The sequence below is a fragment of the Vulpes lagopus genome, chromosome 11 (genome assembly GCF_018345385.1).
Source record: "Vulpes lagopus strain Blue_001 chromosome 11, ASM1834538v1, whole genome shotgun sequence".
Taxonomy (NCBI): domain Eukaryota; kingdom Metazoa; phylum Chordata; class Mammalia; order Carnivora; family Canidae; genus Vulpes; species Vulpes lagopus.
In genome coordinates this window covers 94734671-94755236 of record NC_054834.1, presented here as the reverse complement: position 1 = coordinate 94755236, position 20566 = coordinate 94734671, and the positions used below count along the sequence as shown (strand labels likewise).

The window sequence follows — 20566 nt, the reverse complement described above, 5'->3', positions numbered from 1 at the left end:
ACTTGAGGAGGAAGCTTACTAGGATGAACCCAGCATCTGTTTCTTGGCCTTGCTGCATCCTGTTTGACAGTCCCTGCTGGGGTCTGAAGGACCAGTTTTCCCACAGCTAACACCAAACTTATCCTGATTCATGACATTAGTCCTGACATCCTCTGCTGGAAGCTGATGCATTGGTCCATGGCTGCAGATCCTCAGCCAAGCCTGACAAATGGGCTAACGTAGCATTCCCTGTTTCTGACACTTCTCTGATCCTGCCTTCTCATCCTGGACCATGTTAACAACTAGGAGTCTGCCTAGACACAAAGCCTTATAGAAGGCCTAGAAGTTAACCCTGGAGCAGTTGTTATGGAATCCTCTGGGAATCCTAGCAAGCTATGGTCCCTCTCTCCAGGAAGAAAATGAGGATACGAACATCATTTTTGTATACAATTATAGGAGATTCTCCTCTTGTAACCTGGACTCCAAGTTAGGTGCTCCTTCCCTAAATGACAGATAAAAGTAAATAAAGCCAAGAGATCAAAGGTCAAATATGGATTCAAAAGACCTGGTTAGATGCTAAAGTCAGAGTACAAGATGACATTTCCGAACCGGAGAACAAGAAGCTGAGACTGCAAAAGGCTCTGGGGTGAAGAACAGGGGATAGGAGGTAAGGGTTCAAAACAGGACGGTGATGATCACAGTGACACTAGTTCAGAGCCGTTCTATGTTCTGAGTAGGGTAGTGAGTCAGCCCCTTTTTAGTGGTTCAACCCAACTTCCTAGTGGGATTTACTCCAAATCAAGGCAAATTGGTTGTTAAGAGGCTCTATTTCTCTTGTGGCAGAGTCCGCTGGTTGTTAACCAGTACTGATTTTCCCCTGCTTCATTCAGTTTTATTCAGGGTTGCAATTCACCTAGATCAAAGAGTACACTTTCTAGCCTCCCTAGGTATGGCCATGAGACTAAGTTCCGGCTAAAGAGATGCTATGGCAACTGCTGCTTGGTGCTTCTGAAAAGGTTTCTTAGAAGGAAAGAGCATGTTCCCCTTTTGACTGCTTACCCTCCCTCTCTCCCCTCCTTTCTTTCCCCTTCCTTCCTTCCTTCCTTCCTTCCTTCCTTCCTTCCTTCCTTCCTTCCTCCCTCCCTCCCTCCCTCCCTCCCTCCCTCATTCCTAATTCTGGAACACATAAGTGATGGCTGGAACTCCAGCAGCCAGCGTGCACTGTGAGGTGACTCTGAGTATGAGAGTCACGTGCTACAATATGGATTGGAAAGTCACGAGGACCCTGGATCCTTGGTGACTGTCAAACTGGGAACTTCTTTAATGAGAGAAATAAATAATTTTCTATGGTGACCCTCTCGCTTTACAGTCCTCTTAGAGTTCTCCTCCTCATAGTGGCTGGTGGCCCATCTTCACTTTAAAAGAGAACATGTCAAAGGGGAAGCTTAGTGAGCCCCTCTGGTGACCAGAGATGATGAGATACAGAAACCAAAAAGCTGGGAAGCATCTCAAATGGTGATAGTGACCTATGTCACTCTGCTAGTGTGTTCGCTGCAGGGGCACACACTGGGCACTAACCCCTGGAGCCTTCTCCAGTTTTCAGAGCCACTCTGTAGGATGGATATTATTATCTCCCATTTTCTGAAGACGTAAATGAGGCTCAGAGAAATTCAGTGATTGCTTTAAGATCTCAGTGTGTTTCAGAGGCAGAGTTCTCAGGCTTTTTTACCTCACAGCTGCTTTTCTATGACAAATGAGAACTGCTCACTGCAAGTTCTCTAACAACCTGCCTAGCAGTATAAAATGACTGATAACTCCCACTGAAAATGTCTCCTGTGTAATTTCTATGAAAATAAAGCCCTGGATACTTGAAACCATCACCTCATAACAAAGGGCTGTGATATATCTTTGCCATTAAGATTATGAATTGTCATCAGGTGCTTGAGGCAAGGCTGTTGTGTGCGCTTGGGCACTGCTCAGCCTGCACAGTTGGGTGTGGGAGCCCTGTTTTGGAAGAAAAGAGCTGGACATGCCATGGACAACTACATATTTGTGAAGTCTCCTTTGGGTCTTCATTGGGTCCTTGCTTGGAAGAATATATCTCAAAGCTACATGCACAGGCAGGTGTAAAAGCATGACCATCGGCGTTCTTTCTTTTCTTTCTACTATCTGTTAGCACCAGATATCTTATACTTTGCCACTTGAATTAGGAGACCAAAGAGTTCTTTTTGAAAGACTACACTGAGGAATACAGTTATTATTCTCTATTACCAGTTCCACCGAAATGCAATGATAGGGCAGGTCATCAAAAGGAGTATATCACTAATTAAGTCCTACTTTGCCAAAGAACAATCCTTTTGTCATTCTTTCCCACGGTCATTTTGAACACTGTCCCCGGTTGGAGAAGCAAGTGTCCCAAGGGAACACATTTCTACATAAGCCTCTGACAGTGCTGCCACATTTCATGATCTCGGGGAAACTGACTTAGAACAATTTCCAGATAATAGTTATTGCTTCTTCAGACAATGCCTTGTCTCTAGAACTGACAGAAATTATTTCACTGTTTTAAATAACCTTCTCTATTGATCTGTTGGAATCGGGTCATATTTTATAAATATCCACTATGTTCAGTACAGCTGCAATTACTATGTGCCATTTAGGTGGACTGGCCTTGACCTCAGATGGCTGGGACATATTTTAGTGTTTCATGGCTGAGCTGAGGTAAGGAAAGTGTAAGGGACTTGATTTTATGAACACACACAAAAAGGAGAATTTGTGAGATCTCTCTGATGGAAGAAAAGCCTCTTAGGAGAATATCTGGTCATGAACAGCTCAAAAGAGTGAGTTTCTTTTATTTACCTTGAGGTTGGGATATATATATATATATATATGGAAACTGCAGCTGAGAATCCTATGGAACACACAATTAGAGACGCTGGGTGAATTCAGTGCCTATGTCAATATGAATGCCTATGTTAATATTGATTAATATGGGCCTTAATGGATATATACCTCTTGCTCTATTTTTCTCATTATTTTCCAAAAAGTTTTTTTAAAAGCTGTACTACTTAATTTAAAATCATTCCCTAGCATGAGATGCTCCAATTAAGCATTAGTGTCTTCTTTCGAGTTATAATTAGCACATTATGATGTCTGGGTTTGCTGATATATTTTTATCTCACAAATCATACCACAGCAAAGATCGCAAAGGCAAGGTTTTTGTTAGAGGAGGCCATATAAGCAATTGTATCTTTGACCCCAATTCCTCTGGGCTCTTCATAGCTTCGATGTTCCAATACAGACACCCCGTGAAGCTAATCATGACTTGCAAACAGGGAGCGTGGAAATCATTTTTGTTTTCAATCAATTTAATCTTTTGTGCCTTTTAGCACTAAAGGCTTCGCTTGTCACATTTGCTTTTAAAAATTTGCCACTGTTGTTTTAAATTAACAAACAAAGCAGGAATCCTTAATTAATAGAGACTTTTCTGAACGTAGTTAGCTATTTTGAGTTAGAGCATTAAATAGCCTTGGAACATACATGTATCAATGTATAATTTTTAAAAAGATTTATGTGAGAGAAAGAGAAAGGATGCATGTGAGGGGAGGGGGAGAGGGAAAGACAGTCTTAAGCAGACTCTGCACTGAGCGTGGAGTCTAACTTGGGGCTCGACCTCATGACCCTGGGATCATGACCTGAACCAAAACCAAGAGTCGGATGCTCAACCAACCGGGTCACTCAGGCACCCTACCATATAATTTTATAGTGCCTTTTCAGGTTTTGTGGCTGGTAGTAGTTTGTTTAAGAAAAATAGAGTACCTTGATCCTTAATAACTTACATTCTATCTTGATGTCAAGTGGAATTTCTCATTTTAAACAACACCCCGCTTTCACCTAAATTCACTTTTCAAATCTACTTTACCATGAACTTTAAAAGTGGACGGTTATTTCCTAAGTATTTCTACAGCAACTAAAACCCATATCATTCTTACATAGTTATTTAAAAAATTATTGTTAGAAACTTGTGTTATTATTTTCCCCTAGAAACTTTAATAGAATGTGGTGCCATGGACTGGGTGTATAGATAGAGCTAAAACATTATCACGGTGTTGAGAAAAAAGACAGTACACTATAGTGACCCTCCATCAACTTGTAACCTGTCCTTGTCTCCAAAGAGGGCATGTGTATATAGAGTAAAATGTGGGGTGACTGCAAGACTACCCAAGGAGAACTTGCATCCCAGAACCTTAGAGTCAGTTTCATATAAATTTATAAGAAATTGGAAACAAACGAAGGCTTTGCTGACTCAAACAAGTATGGGGAAAAATGTCAAATTCAGAAAAACAAGGAGTTATTTTGAAAGGACTATATATATATCACTACCAGATCAATTTTGTTTTAGAATTTTTAGGTAAGCAATAGGTTGATCAGACTTGCCTGTGGCTTTCTGGCAGCTTTAACTGTAAAGGAAATATGCCCTAAATGATGAGGACCAGTGGGCTTAGATGGGAAAATGGACCAAGATCATATTTCAAAATGTGACCTCTTTAGATACATCATTAGGAGACACTGAGTTTTTTAATATGAAATTTCATACTTAATTCTGAAAGCTAGAATTATTCTTTCTCTTGACCATGCTCTCATTAAATTGCATTATTCATTAAAATTAGCTTGATTATCTACTATTAAATCAGAACTGTGATAAACCTAAAAGATTTTAAGAGAAAAGATGATTAGGACAACTGTAATAAGGTTATTATAGAACCATTGGAAGTAGACTTTTAAAGCAACAAGCCATAATCATACATCATGGTTGCTCATATGAAAATAATACATGGAACTTACATATTGGTATTGGCAGTTGATGTCAGCCATTCGCCAGCTAAACCAATGATATCCAATCCAGTGGAGAGCTGGTTGAAAAATCGAGGATGACCTGGAGAGATAAGTAACAAGCAGGCATCAAAGCAAACCCAAATTTTTCAAGCTGTCTTCAAAGCAAAAGGCTGGCCATATTGATGGTGCCTCCATCCCAATAGTCTAACAGGACTGCCCAAGGATATTAGGGAAGGAAGGGCAGGTTGACTCACACTATACTAACCTTTAGCATTAATGATGTTCCTCAAACTTATGCTACTGAAGAATGCTCTTAAAGTTAAAAAAAAATCTCATGTCATGAAACTAATAATCTTTCCAGTGTCTAGTGTCTAATCTATTAATTTTCAGATGAACTTCTCTGTCACAATAATTTTTTTAATTACAAATCAAGATGTGGTGGTCCTAGTTTTATCTATAAATGTTTCAGTGTTTAACATCTCAAGGATTCAAGATCAAGTAAATCAACATTTATTGATGGAGGAGAGCTTGCAGCCCTCAGAGAGGGTTTGTGGCTCTGTGGACCAAACCAAGCTCAGGGAAAGTGCCAACTCCGATGCTGATGCTGATGGCATACCATCTCTGGATCTCTGTGTCACTTGAATATGATGTCAAGCATTGGTATGTTTTGTCCATATATAGTCAGGTGACCATTAAATCAAATTTATTGCTTAGATGACCTCGCATCTCTTCCGTGAAAGAGGCAAATACAGCCTCCTTCCACTCATGAAATTGTTGGTAAAATAATTGTTGTTACTATATAACTAAAACCCCTTGCAACACACAGTATGCTTTAACAGGCTTTGTTCTCAGCAAATTCAGGATTGTTGCCAAGTTTTGGCCAACTTGGCGTTCACAGGAAAACTCAATCCCACATCAGCAGGCTTGGCTAGGCTGTCATGAAGGTGTCAATGCAATAGATCAGCTAAGGGTGTGTGACAGAGAACTGGTGTTAGAGAGATATGCTGACTGTTGTGTTTCCAGTAGAAATTGCTTTTGCCTCTGAAATAATTGTCAGAGAGCTAGTGTTTGAATGTTCCTGGTCTGAGCCCCCTCTCTGAAAATGTCTATTCTTCCTTGGGTGTGATGGAGACTCATTTAGAACATCCACACTATGACTTCTTATATCAGAATATTCCAATCACTGTATCTAAAGAGTCCTCAAAAAATAATACTGATCTTCAGGGGGAAAAATGAAAATGCATAAACAGTAAACTTAGTGTATTTATGGGTCCAGATTCCAGACATTCATGTAGATTACTCTAAATACCTTAAACTAGCTCACTTTATTCTATTTTGCTCAGTGCCAACAGAATCTACACAATCTCCTGCAACGTAACAAATTTTGTTGATATCCATTAAAAATATGCAATATCCATTTGAAAGCTTTTAAAAATAACCATTTAAAGACAAGACTGAATATATATTTTTTTCATAAATAAATGGAACCACACGTTGATAATATATCAAAACCACCCAATATGGTGGAGACAAAGGTGGACAAAGATAGGTAGACTGACAGAAATGCCCTCAAGTAAATGTGAGATAGTATCTCTTTGTCCAGTGAGTATATAAAAGAAACAAAGTTGTCTAAAACCTTACTTTTATCTTATGACTACAGCTTTATGCCTCCAAAATCTTATACCAGAATTTCTACCAAGTAACAAAATGACCTATTTTAAATTTCAGCTTCAACTCTCTATATTCAATGAAATAACAGATGAGAGAGGTAGTACTAAGCAGCACATGGCCTAAAGTCACATAGGGAGAAAAAGAGTTGTTTTTTAATAAATAAACTGGAAGGAAAAAAAAATGGAGGGGGAAATGTATTAAGAGACATACCAAGCAATTACAATGTTGGAGACTTGCTTGGATCTTGACTCAAATGAATTATAACATTCATGAAATCATTGGGAATTTGAACACTGACTATTTGATATTAAGGAAGTGTAAATTTCAGATTTTTTTGATTTAACAATATTGTGGTTATGTATTTTTTATTTTTTTAAGATTTATTTTTTATTTTAGAGAGACAGAGCACTTGCACCGGCAGGGGAGGTGGGGCAGAGGCAGAGGGAGAGAGAATCTCAAGCAGATTCTCCATTGATCATGGAGCCTACCTCATGCTAGATCTCAAAACCCTGAGATCACGATTTGAGCTGAAATCAAGACTCGGAGGCTTAACTGAGCTACCCAGGTGACCCGAGTACTTACTTATTTTTTAAAGAGTTCTTGAGGCAGTAACTGGGTGGCTCAGTTAGTTAAGCCTCTGACTCTTGATTTCAACTCAGATCGTGATCTCAGAGTTGTGAGATTGAGCCCATGGTGGGCTCCGTGCTCAGCCGGAGTCTGCTTGAGATTCTCTCTCTCTCTTCCTCTGTCTCTGTCCCCCTCCTCTAAAAACAAAAAGTTCTTGAGAATGAAGAATATTTGTGGATGACATAATATGTCTGAGATCTCCTTCTATACAATTGAGACGAGGCGAGATGGGGAGGGGTCTAAGTGAAACAAAGTTGTTAGCAGTTGATAAAAGTTGATGTTGAGTGTCTGTTATATAGAGTTCATTATACTATTTACTTTTGTTTAAGTTTAAACTTTTCCATAATAAAAAGTTAAAAAAATAAAGACAAAAGATGTTGGTATATCTACTGTGACTGAGGGCTGACCAGTCTCTCTCTCAGGTCATGAAGAATCTATATATACTGGTTCCTTTTTCAGAAATATTTAATTAATTTGTAAAAAGATTTCCAAATACCATCATCATCTCTTCAAAATTGCACCAAGTTCAGTATGTTTTTACTATTAAAACCTAATTCATTGGGCACCTAAGTGACCCAGTACTTGAGTGTCTCCTTTGGCTCAAGGCATGATCCTGGGGTCCTGGGGTCGAGTCTCACATCAGGCTCACCACAAGGAGCCTGCTTCTCCCTCTACCTATGTCTCTGCCTCTGTGTGTTTCTCATGATTAAATAAATAAAATCTTTAAAAAACAAAAACAAAAACAAAAAAAACCAGGGCAGCCTGGGTGGCTCAGCGGTTTAGTGCTGCCTTCAGCCCAGGGAGTGATCCTGGGGACCCGGGATCAAGTCCCACGTTGGTTTCCCTGCGTGGAGCCTGCTTCTCCCTCGGCCTGTGTCTCTGTCTCTCATAAATAAATAAAATCTTTTAAAAACATTTTTTAAATAAAATTAAATTTTAAAAAAACCTAATCATGATGACTGGGTGGCTTAGCAGTTGAGTATCTGCCTTTGGCTCAGAGCGTGATCCCAGGGTCCTAGGATCAAGTCCCACATCAGGCTTCCTGCATGGAGCCTGCTTCTCCCTCTGCATATGTCTCTGCCTCTCTTTCTGTGTCTCTCATGAATAAATAAATAAAATCTTTAAAAAAAAAAAACCCCTGGAATCCCTGGGTGGCGCAGCAGTTTGGCGCCTGCCTTTGGCCCAGGGCTCGATCCTCGAGACCCAGGATCGAATCCCACGTCAGGCTCCCGGTGCATGGAGCCTGCTTCTCCCTCTGCCCGTGTCTCTGCCTCTCTCTCTCTCTCTCTCTGTGACTATCATAAATAAATAAAAATTAAAAAAAAATAAAAAAATAAAAAAAAACCCTAATCATTATTTTGGGTGAGTATTCATATCCAAAAAAAAAAAAAAAAAACAACCCCACAACCTTCCAATGTTTGTAGCTACCTGTGGGATTTACCCTTTGCTCTGATCCACATCTAAATGATAGCTCAGCAACCAGGAGCTGTGTTTTCATAGGGCAGCAACGATATATTTTCCCAGGGTCAACACCCTGGGATGCAGCAGAAGGTTTCACATGGCCTGAGAGATTATGAACTCTGTAAATGTAAATATCTGCTCCCAGAAGCTGCTCTGAAGAACAGGGATGGATGGCTACAGGCTAACTATCCAAGTGGAGTCATACTCTAGACCAGTAAGAGTCCACGCTCCTATGACAATGTGATGCTTCAGTTTTTTTTTTTAAAGATTTTATTTATTTATTCATGAGAGACACAGAGAGAGAGGCAGGCAGACATAGGCAGAGAGAGAAGCAGGCTCCATGCAGGGAGCCCGATGTGGGACTTGATCCCAAGACCGTGGGATCACACCCTGAGCCGAAGGCAGACACTCAACCACTGAGCCACCCAGGCGTCCTGATGCTTCAGTTTTGTAGGCAATATGAGCTGCTATTTATGGCAAACCCATGCAGTTTTCTTTGAGGGACAACACTATTCTGAGCTTGATTAAAGTACATGGTCTCATCTCTCTGAGAAAGTGTATACAGAGTGACCCGACAAAATAAAAAACACTGGACTAAAGCAAGTCCAGTTAACACATATAAGGAGAATTCGGACTCTTTTTTTTTTTTTTTTAAATCCAGCTATATAACACTACTTGATCTCCACCAGGAATAGGTTAGCCATCAGACCAAGGTGAGCTGCAAGTAAATTGATGAGCATGCTTCTCTTTAAAAATCAAACACAGACCTTATAATATAATTAAGTCTTGTCTATCCCGCAGTTATTCAAGGAAGCTACACTTATTTCAGTAGCATTGGCAGCGCTTAAAAGCTGTTTGGGATCCCTTATTTAAAAGTGCCTCTTTGGCTGGCCTCATTATTTCATTATAACACTTCGTTTTTGACACCCAATAGTTCTTATTCAGCTCTATCACCACCAAACTCCCTAATCTCGGTCTTAAATCTATCTTCAAGTGACTGGGAAGAGTGAGAGGGATAACAAAGGAGAGGGAGAGAGAAAGAAGAAAAAACAACACGGGGCCACCAGGGGCTCCCCTGTGGTGGCATTGGTGGCTCCCCAATGCCATGGATGTTCCTGGAGGACTGTGTGCCCAAGAGCTCAGGAAAGCCAGGCTGCTGTGGGGAAAGATAGCAGGGAGAAGAAGCCATTGCTTTCCTCCTAGGCTTAGAAACAGCCAGAAAAGATCCAAGAAGTCCTTGAACTTGAAGCACCTGAGAAGTAATCACTTTGGCCAGGATCACTGATTAGAAAGGGTGCCTGTAACATGAAAAGGGCCCCTGGTTAGAGATAGGAGTTAGAGACTCAGAGTGTCTAAACTCCAGACCTTGGAGTAGGATGCAAATGGTCTATATGTATGTGACGTTTTTGCCCAGCCAACAGAAGGTGTTGTGGTTGAGTCGTATCCCTCAAAAAGATATGATCAAGTCCTAACCCCTGATTTCTGTGAGTTTGGAAAGAGGGTCTTTGCAGACCCTTAATCAAGTTAAGATGAGGCCATAATGGATTGGAATAGGCCTAATTCAAAGTTTGGTGTCCTTATAAGAAAACTTTGGACACATCCATAGGGAGAAGGGCATGAAGGTGAAGGCAGAGATGAGAGTGATGCATACCAACCAAGGAATATCTTTGACCACTAGAAGCTGGAAGAGGCAAGTACAGAACCTCCCCAAGAGTCTTCAGAGACAGCATGGCCCTGCACACCTAAATCTCAAACTTCTGGCCTCCAGAACTGTGAGAGAATAAATTTCTGTTGTTTTGAGTGACCCCGTTTGTGGTAACTTGCTCTGGCAGCCCTAGAAGACAGAGGGAAATGAGCCCAATTCTCCCCAGTTTTAGGGAGAGGCCAGTGCAGGATTTATCAGAATGAAATAGGCATGAAATGGAGGAGAGAAAAAAAGTAGGGGGCAGGTCATTCTTTGGATTCATACAGTCTAAAAGGAGTGTAAATAAACCCAAAGGAGGAAAACTCTTTATACAGAATTTGACATAGCACCATGTGTCTGTATCTTTAAATGTATCTTTATAACATAAATGTTTGTAACAATAAATAATGATGAGCTTATGCTAGGGTTGGGCCTTCTACTCACTGCCACTGACCCAGGTTGTCCTGTGGCCACTGAGCACAATGCTGCCTTCCCTCACCACGGTTTGTGCTTCACCTCCAACACAGGTTTGCTATCATCAGCTGGCAAGGGTGTGATGGGGGGCAAGGTTCCTGCCTCACGCCCTTACCTGTACGGACCCCATACTTCAGAGTGTCTCTGCAGTCAACCAAGATCTGCTCCAGGGACTCGGGGTGGTCAGACAGCTCCAAGTTGAAGCCCTCCATGCCTTCCAGCAGCTGGTGCGGGTGATGGAAGTCCAGTACCTTGGTGGAGCGATCAAATGTCTTGCGGACATAGTTGAGGAGTATGTCTACCACTTCCAGGAGGAACTGCACGGTTTGCTCCTCCCCATTCTTAGCTGGAAGCAGATCTGAGGGAGGAAAGTCCCCAAGAAGTTACTGCTTGGCTCATGTCTAGATTTCCTCAGCCCAGAAATCCCTAATATTAGCCACAATATCTTTCAGACCTCATTTGTTCCAGGTTATGTATAGACATTGAGAATCTGATGTACCATCTCCCCAGAAAAATACACATATGCCTATACACAGAAGTTCTGCATATACTTTCTGAAGTTTTACAGACTTTCTGATAGTTAGGCTGCTCATAAATGGAGCACTTTGAGAAGCCATGAGCAGCCTGTCACAGCTATTGTCCATGTGCAGGCTGACCAGGCACCTGTCATGAATGTGATGGAGGAGGCCTCTGTCTTGCTCCTTGGGACCATGAGTCTCTCTCTCCATCTGGTTCAGACCCTGGCCTTTTGGTTGGCATTATGATATGCTTGATCTTGTGAGAGCTCTGTGGGTAGAGGCTGAGGTCTCCTCTTCAGGGGACCCCTGAAGTGTGGTCCTCCGTAGTGTCCTTAGAAAACAAGAGCTAGAAGATGGGGCTCAGAAAGGCGGGAGAGAGAACTCCCATATCCATTCCTCATCCTTTGGGCTTGGACTTTGGGATGTCTGGGGGTGATTTTGGGTTCCAGCCTTCTGGTAGGCAGAGTCAGGCTGGGTCAGCCAGGGAGGAAAACTGTAGGGGGCCCCAACTGAAGTTGTCAGCCAGAGCTCAAGAGCAGATTGACTGTGTAGATTCCTTGGATTTACCTCTGAGGTTTAGTGAAGTCTTATTGACTGTTTGGGTCTGGCCTCTATGGCCCGTGGAGAGTTGATGGAAGGGAGTAGTGGGGGGTTTACCTTCAAGCTGTTCAGGAGAGACAGTACCTCCTGAGACCAGAGTTGTGGGGACAGCAATAATAGTGAAAGATCTCCAAAACGAAAATGAGTTTTAGAACAGTGCTTGATCACTAGGCCCAGCCACACAGTTTCCCACAGAGTGATTTTGTCATTGTTGATGACCTTGGAGGATAAATGCTATTACGGGACTCACCGGATTGTCTTACGTGTAAAGATTCCCTCAGATTCTGAGAGTCTATGCAACCATATATGTCCCTGCAAGTGTCTTTAGAATTGACTGTTTTTATTGACTGCTTTCATCTAGCTTCCAAAACGAAGTCCTGGGCAGTAGGGAAGGAGGGGGTATATTATATTTAAATCCTGGACACACAGTTTCATGACAGTTCAGAAAGTAATGATAGTTTTGATAAAAGAAGTAAAGTTTCAGGAAGAAATCAAGACACTCAAATGAGGAACCTACTGGATAGTACTGGCTGCCACCGGGAAGGGTAGGGAGGTGTGGGGAGGATAGGGAGCTGGGGAGGGGGCGTGGGGACGGGAGGGGTGGTGTGAGGACAGGAGTGGGGTGGCAAAGGTAGGCTGGCGGGGACTACCTCGAGCAAAGAGGTTGGAGAAATCAGTCTCTGTGCGCCGGAAACGGCCATCCCTGTCACTGTTTTCACAGGAAAGCAGGTTCTTGGAGGACTGCCTCTCCTTGAAGGCGCTCACAAGCCGGCTCTTCTCTTCCAGGCTGTTGGTCCTTTGCAAGAAGCCTGTGGCACAAGATGCTGGGTCAGAGGGGACGCACTGAATTCCTAGCCTCACAGGGTCAGCTGCCAGGCCAGGTCCACTCTCCCAGCAGGGCTCTTGCTTCTCCTGAGAAGCTGAGTCTCTGCATTTTATATATAAAGGCTTTGGCACTTCTGGCCTTCGGGCGGGGAAAGGGCAGTGCCAAGTGTCATCAGTGGCACAGACCCAGTCGTGCAAGAGAGGGAAACAGTAAGCAAAGCCCATTCTCCTCTCTGAACGTGACACTGAACTCAGAATTAAGTCAATTGGACAGCTTCCACTCCAGTAATCAGCCCCAGGATGGGGTTCTAAGGGGAAGGACACAATCGGAGAGGCTGCTGCTGGCACTGGGTATATGGGCTGTGCAACCAGAGGAGGGAGGGGGTGAGGACCGGCTGAGGGAGGGGGAGGCAGTGAGGACCAGCACTGAGGGCTAGGGAAGATGCTTTCCTCGGGCACCAGGTAATGCTCACGGGGTTGAATGTATCATTTTTCTGACTCAGACCTGAAGAGCAGCTCTCTCCATACCACCTGCTGTCCTTGATAAAGGTATTGGGGAAAGAGCCAAGGAAGCCTAAAACCTTATGTGTGGCAACACTCACTTCTGTAAATACTTACTGAGCACCTATTGTGGAAAAGCACTTTGCCAAACATCGAGGACAGGGGCCAGATAAAGGCAAATGAGACAGATCTCCTACCCTCCAGGAACTTAGAGTTTGGCAGATGAGGTGGTGACCAATGTTGTAATAAAGCTAGAAAGCCATCCCAGAGCTCCACAGAGCTGAACCCCGAGCCCAGGGCGGGATACAAGGCACCTCGCCTCTGCCCCTCAGAAGGAGTAGGAATCTCTCCTACCAGAGGTGAGCAGCGCCAACACCACCAGTGGCAAACAGAGAAGCAGGTTGAGGCAAAAGGGCTAGAGACACTGCCACCTGGGAGCATACTCCTTAGTATCCACACCCCTCCCCTCTGGGGCTCAGGGCCTGCTGACCCCCTCCTTCCCTCAACCTCTCCTCCAGTTCTGCCTCAATCTTAGCCCAACAAGCCACACACTGAAAAGAAAAAGTTTAAAGTTTCTTAGTGACCCCATAGCTGTCTTTGTGGATACCAGAATCCTTGGGGGGTCATGCACATCACAAGACAGGAGTGGAGGAAAGTCCTGGGAGGCTGGAGGAGAGGCAAGTTGACCTGGGGGAAATTCAGCTTTGCTTCCCCAGGACTGCAATTCAGTGGCAAGGGGTGGAGGAAGGAGGGATGCAGGGGGAAGGCTGCAGTGATTGGAATCCTCCCACACGCAGGCACAGGGTCTATTTTTGGAGGGAAGAATAGAAAGGTAGAGTCACCAGGCCTTTTATTGTTGCCAGCATCTTACAAACTTATCCCTAAAGCCCCAAGGACATCAGGATGGGGGTAAGACACTATACCAGAGCTCCACACTGGATGGAAAGGTAGGGATTGTATCCCTTCCCTCACCTCTCCCTCTACTTTCTGAATTTCCCATACAAACACCAGGATTTGAAACCAGGAGCCAGAAGGATGTAGGAGGCCCTGCCTCCTGAATTCCAAGACTGCTCCCCTGCTCCTGGAACAGTGAGCTATAGAATTTGCCAGGCTGAACAGACCAAATCCATGTGGCCTAATGGAGATGAGGTCCTGCCAGCTGAACTCCTACTCTCTGGGTCTCTCACGTCTGGTTGCTCGGACTCATTCCTTTGGGAAAGCCTTAAGTCTCTACCTTGAAAGCCCTCAGGGATGCCTTTCCTCTGGGCAGCAGCAGGACCTATGACCTGGATTTAGGCTTTGGAAACCATCTCCAAATCTGATATGGGCATTCCCAGAGGCGTCCTGATAGGATTGAGGGATGGTAATTAAGACACAACTTTAATTCTGCATCTCATCCCTGGACCGCACTTCCTGGAGCACACTAGGAATCAGTATTTGCGATAAATCCTATATTTATCTCTCGAATAGCATACTTACATTGCACTATTGTGTGTAAAAGCATTAATTTTCTAATATAAACACCTAACGCATATTGTTATCAGAATAACAATTTCTTGGAAGGTATTTGTTTTCTAAAATATTGGCAGTCTCAAAAAAGGTTAAAATGACTGAGGCCTTTCATGGCTCTGAGAGGCTCTGGGAAGAAATGTATGCTTCCCCAAGGATGACCAGGTGGTGGATGACATTGAAGTCAGTGCTTTGACAACTTCCCTGGCTAGCAAGGGGTCCTGGAAGCAGGGGTCCCCGAGACTGAAGCAGACTGTATTCCCTCTTGCTCTGCATACCACCAGTGAGGACCTAGCTAAAGCAGGAAGTGACCACGGAGCTCAACATTCCCAAATGGCAAAAAGAAAAGCAGAAACAAAAAAAGCCAAAGCTACACTTGATTTTGGTCAGCTTGTAGCACCCCCTGCTAGCTTTAGGGGCAGAACAGGAGGCAGACCCTGTCATGACTCCTCTGGGCAGTGGGGAGTTCCTGAGGCCGGTTCTTCACTCCTGCCCCTAAACTCAAAGGCCTAGGAGACCCACTGAGTGGGGAGGAGTGTAGAGAACTAGGGAGCACTTGGCCTGAGTGAGTTGCTACCAAATGTGCTTGTGAGCTGTGCATTGTAGAAGGGCACACGGGGGGGGGGGGGGGGGGGTGGAGGCTGAAGCCCATTCCCCCTGGCTCTTGTTCAGAAGGAGCTTTCTCCCCTGATTTTTATGGGCTGAAAGTACTTTGCCAAATGTCCACCCCCCAACTTCTTTTTATTTCAAGAGAAGCTAGAAATTCAGAATATTTGAAGTCTTTCTCTGTTTAAAAGTTGTATGGCAGCTGGCACAAAATTGAACACACACACACACACACACACACACTGTATGGGCTAAATAAAACTGCTCTCAGGCTGTGTAGCTGGCAGCCAGTTTGGGGCCTCTGCACCTCTAAGTGATGGAGGGCCAAGGACACACTGGGAAGTTAGCAGAACTCAGAGCTCCTTCATCTCCTACTTAAGTCATGCCCCCATGCTTGTAGCTATTCCCATTGGTGGCAATCTAGAGCCTTCTCTGCAGCTTTATTTCTTCCCGGCTTCTGGGGAAGGGAGGTAGGAGAGGGGGTGGGAGCTGAATCTTGGCAGGGCACGGAAGATGTTTTGGGCGGTCACCCAGGGCAGTGGATTTGGAGGTGGGAAGAGGACAATTAATTCCTCTGCTGCCTTAATGTGAAAGATCAAACCAACCTGGATAGTGTGTCAACAAGGCACCCTCCAGGCTCATGAATGTCTGGGATGAAGGGAGTTGGGGTGTCTGGGAGCAGAGGTGAGGGCGGCGGCTCTGGATTCAGGTTCAAACCAAAGACTGCACTTCGGAAAGCCAGAGTTGGCCCAAAGTATGGAAAATAAATCCGCCTGGTATTTTGTTTCCTTTCAGAATGAAGCCTAATTGTGAGGCCTCCTAACACGTGGCCTCCAGAGCGTGCATTTTAGCAGAAGGCACTTTCCCCTCAACAGCTTACCAGCCCTTTGCTCCTGTCAAACTGGTGGCGACTTTCCTGAAATTACTGTTGGGGTGTCTGTGTGTGTATAGAAACAGGGAAGAAACTCTCTGAGGATGGTAGCCCCCAAACGTTCAAGAAGTTGACGCATCCTCCGGGATCCCCTTCGCGGACCCAACGAAGCTCAACTCTCCTGCCCCCTTACCCATTAGGGACACACCTCGGACGCGTCTGCGGAAGGGAAGGGGCAGTGAGGTCTCTCCTTCCCCTGACTCGGAGAGGGGCCGCCAGGGGACCCGGCCTGCGGCGCGAGGGATGCGGGGGACGAAGGTCGCGGGCCGGGCGGGCGGGGGGGGGGGTGTCCAGGACCTCGGGGAAGGCAGCCCTCGGCCCAGGTCTCCCTCACCCTGCACCCTGCGGGCGACCGCGGCGGGGGCCCGGGCGCTCGGTTCAGCTCGCCCGGCCGCAGGACAATGCCGGCTGCAGAAGCTGAGCGCGGTGGCCGCCGAAGGGACCCGGCGCGAGACGGGCCATTAAGCCGGGGCTGGCGGCGGGGGGAGCGGGCTGTTCAGAGAACAAAGCTCGGCGGCCGCAGCTGCCCCCGCCCGCCGACGCCGCCCCGACCCGGCCTGGTCCCCGCGTGCTGGGGCGAGGGCCAGAGCCGGGGCCGTCCCCGGCAGGGCTGGGCTTCCCCGGGAGCCTGCGGGGCCCAGGACTGGAGCAACGCTCCGCGCCGTGAATGCCGCCTCCCGGGTCAAGGGGACGGAGCCCCAGAAACGCAGGGAGGGCGCCCCGCGGCCAAGCGGGGAAGGGCGGATGGCTCCCAGCAGCCGCCAACACCCGCGGTCTGCTCCTGCCCCAGCTGCCGCCGGCCTCGGGCCCCGCACGCACCCGAGCGCGGAGAGCAGGCCCAGGGAACGCGCGGGCGCGCGGGGCCCGGGAGGGCGCGGGGGCCGGGGAGGGCGCGCGGGGGCCGGGGAGGGCGCGCGGGGACCCGGGGAGGGCCGGGAGGGCGCGCGGGGACCCGGGGAGGGCCGGGAGGGCGCGCGGGGGCCGGGGAGGGCGCGCGGGGCCGGGGAGGGCGCGCGGGGACCCGGGGAGGGCCGGGAGGGCGCGCGGGGACCCGGGGAGGGCGTGCCCCGCGGCCGCCCCGCCGCTATCTCCCGCGCGCAGCCGCTGACGGATGGCTCTTTAATAAGCCCCTCGTTAATCTTCCCCCGCCCCTCCACCCCCTGCCCGGGGACGTCCGTATTTTCTGGTCCGATAAGACTAGAGATTTTAGACGGTGAAATGTAGCAAGGAAAGCAGGTCCTCATTGTTCAGCCGGAGCCACTCAGCTGTGTCCCTTCGAACAAATCTCCTTTTTTCCTTTAAAAAAATGACATCCCTTGGGCGTTTTCATTTCAGACCCTCATGTCTCCGGAGAACGGTTCATTCTCCTCTCCAGCTCCCAGATCTATTTTTCTTCCTCACTGGCAAATCGTGCCCGACACCCCCTTTCTGCTCCTGCGGCCCCACGCCTCCGCCCGCCCCTCTTCCTTCCCTCTCTCTCAAGGGCAAGCTCGGCGGACGCCCGGGCCTGCGCCGCCCGCACCTCCCCCAGGCAGGCCGCCGAGGGCTTCGGGCAAAGCCTGAACAACGACATCGGAATCCGTTGTGACGCCTCGGGGGCAAATTCTCCAGCTGGGGAGGCCACTTTCAAAGTACGCCGGCGGGGGGCAAGGGGGACGGCGACGTGCCAGCCTCCGCCTCAGGTGCAAACCGTGCCTAAGGCCTGCTCTCCAGGAAAACCAGACCCGCTCACCTTTGGTACCAGACCGTCCCCCACGCAGGTGGAGCGCTCGCTTAGGATCCCCCGGCCCACGCGGGGCGGGAAGAGCGGGGCTGCCGCGCGGGGGCGCTGTGCTCGCGCTGTCGCACCTGGACCGGGGAGGCTCCGCGGCCTCTGCGTGGTACCCCGACTCCAGCAGAAAAGGTGCCCCCCCACCCCGGCCGGGTCAAGGGGAGGCAGAGGAGGGTTAAGACGTGTACAAGGACGTCTCGCCAGGCGGCGGGGCTGTAGGCAATGTAGAAAACCAAACCCAAGAGCCGGGATCTCCTTCCGCGCACCCCACTCTCCTGGGCCCCCAAAGCCCTGGAGCGCTGCGCCGCCCTGCTGGGCCCCAGCGGGCCTTTCCACTCACCGCAGATCTTGAGACCCAGTTTTCTCGTGCATCCATGGGCCACGCCGCACCAGGTGTCATACGCTAAAAAGCAAAAGAGGTGCGATCAGTGAGCTGCGGGGCCTGGGGGGGGGGGGAGGGCAAAAGTATTCTGGGGAGGAGGAGGCAGGTGTTTCGCCAGAGCTCCTCAATAAAAACTCCTTCCTGGAGGCACCGGGGTGGCTCAGGGGGTTGAGCCTCTGCCTTTGGCTCAGGTCATGATCCCAGGGTCCTGAGATCGAGTCCCGCATCAGGCTCCCCACGAGGAGCCTGCTTCTCCCTCTAGTCTCTGTGTCGCTCATGAATAAGTAAATAAAATCTTAAAAAAAAAAAAAAAACCACCTCTCCTTCCTGAAAGGAGCAAGAAGCTAGATCCGTTGCCCAATGGGCAGACAGACTCGTGCCCTTCGAGTGCCCGTGACACTCCCTTCCTGCTCCCGCTTTCAGGTGTAGAATGATGTCGCTGGAAGCCGGAGCACCCCCGCGGCCCGCCAGCCTTGCAAGCAGCCCGCGCGGAGCGGCGGAGCCGGGGAGGCGACATCCGAGTGGGGCAGGGCCCACCCCACGTGCAAAAGACCGGGCCAGAGCCCTCGAGTTACCCCGCACCCACCCGCCAGGCCCTGTCGCGCGGTCTCCGCCCTGCAGACTCGAAGGGCGACCACGGCAGCCCGGAAAGGGAACACAGAGGCATCTGGGACCAATACGTCTCATAATTTCTTGGCGGGTCTCCAGCCGAGTGGCAGCTTAAAATAAACTGGCATGAAATGGGGTCGCGGAAGAGTTCAGGAATTAATTGGGTGAAAAATAGTATTTGACTAGATGATCCGGCTCGCATGGCTGCTCTTCAGGCGGACCCAGAGTCGGGGAAACAATGGTAGCCTCGCGTCCTCATCCCGGACCCCCTTCCCCGGCGCCCCCATTAACCCTTCCCTCGGAGGTCTGGGGTCTGGAGCAGGCGCAGGCAATCGGGCGCCCTTGCTCCGGGCCCCAGTGGCAGACCCGGGCGCTGTGTTGTGCTTTCCCGGCCGCCACGCCAGGCTGATCTCAAAGTCCTCAGGGCCTCTCCTGCCCCCGGTTCGGCCTCCTGGAGGAGCGCGGGCGCCTGCGGAGCCGAGCGCGGGCGGGCCGGGCCCCGCGAGCAATTCCCTTCGCATCTTCCCAAGCGAGGCGCTTCCAATCCCTCCCACCCCCCTCCGCGCCCCGTCCGAGCTTTCCGCCGCGCGCGAGTGTTGGCGGCGATAAGGAGAGTGACATCCATTAAACCCGAGGCACAACGGAGCCCCAGCGGGGAGACGACACGGACCGACGTCAGGGAGACAGCTCGTCACAGATGGAGTTCCTGCCACCGACAGGAGATCGGTGCGAAAGCAAATCCCTTATACTAACACCTGGCGGGTAGAGAGCTATTTCCACTCAATAAAGTGCTTTCGCTTTAAACGCCATCCTAGAGCCACCCTCTGAACCGAGAAGGGTGTTAACCTGCGCCTCGTTGTACAAATAGAAACCCTGAGGCTCAGGGAGGTTCAGCGAATCTTCCAAGGTTACGCAGCTGGGGACCCAAGGCACCGCCTTCCAGAGTTGGGGGTTACGGGAATAACCCGACGGAGAGATGGGGAGAAGTGAGGGATCCCCTTTGGGGTAGCCAAGGTCCAGAAGGCCGAGGGGCGAAGGGCAGGGAGAAGGGGTCGCGGGAACAAGGGGATGAGCAAGGCGGTGCGGACGGAGCAGGGCCGCCTCCCGGAGCCCCGGGCGGGCAGGGTGCGTCTGCAAGGGCGGGCGAGCGGGTGGAGAGCCCTGCGGGCGCCTGCAGCCTCGATGCCCAGGCCGCAGCTGGGCTGCCGGGGGGCGGCCGAGGGCGTCCTCAGGGCGGGTGCCGCGCGCTCTTCCCAGGCAGGGCCCTCGACCATCGTCCCTGGGCCTCGGGGGCGCGCCAGGCCATGTGCTCGGCCCCGAGGTTGGCAGATGCGCGCCACTGCGGGCTGCCAACGGCAGGTAAGGTTAACCCAGGTGGGGTGGGCTGGGGGTGGGAAGGGGGCAGGACTCTGGGGTGGGGGAACACAGTGGCCGCCTGGCCCTGTCCGGCAGCAAAAAAACGGGGGCAGAAAATGTGGAGAGGACTGGAGAGGAAATCCATCAAGGCCAGAGCAACAGACAAAGGCTCCAGGCCTCGCGTCCTCCCGGCCTGATCGGGCGCTCGGCCGCCCGTGCCCGGCTC

The 20566-nt window shown here is 48.8% G+C and overlaps 1 protein-coding gene across 2 annotated transcripts in view; it reads right to left on the bottom strand.

The window, feature by feature from the left end:
• Nucleotides 1-20566, bottom strand: part of GAD1 (glutamate decarboxylase 1) — a 42023-nt gene that overhangs the window by 18423 nt on the left and 3034 nt on the right. For both annotated transcript variants that reach the window (XM_041773503.1, XM_041773501.1), the window contains exons 3-6: nucleotides 18334-18396; nucleotides 12501-12659; nucleotides 10848-11090; nucleotides 4825-4915 (exon numbers count right to left, since the gene is read on the bottom strand). In XM_041773503.1, coding sequence (XP_041629437.1) covers nucleotides 4825-4915; nucleotides 10848-11090; nucleotides 12501-12659; nucleotides 18334-18396 — 556 coding nt within the window. The remainder of the gene's footprint in view (nucleotides 1-4824; nucleotides 4916-10847; nucleotides 11091-12500; nucleotides 12660-18333; nucleotides 18397-20566) is intronic.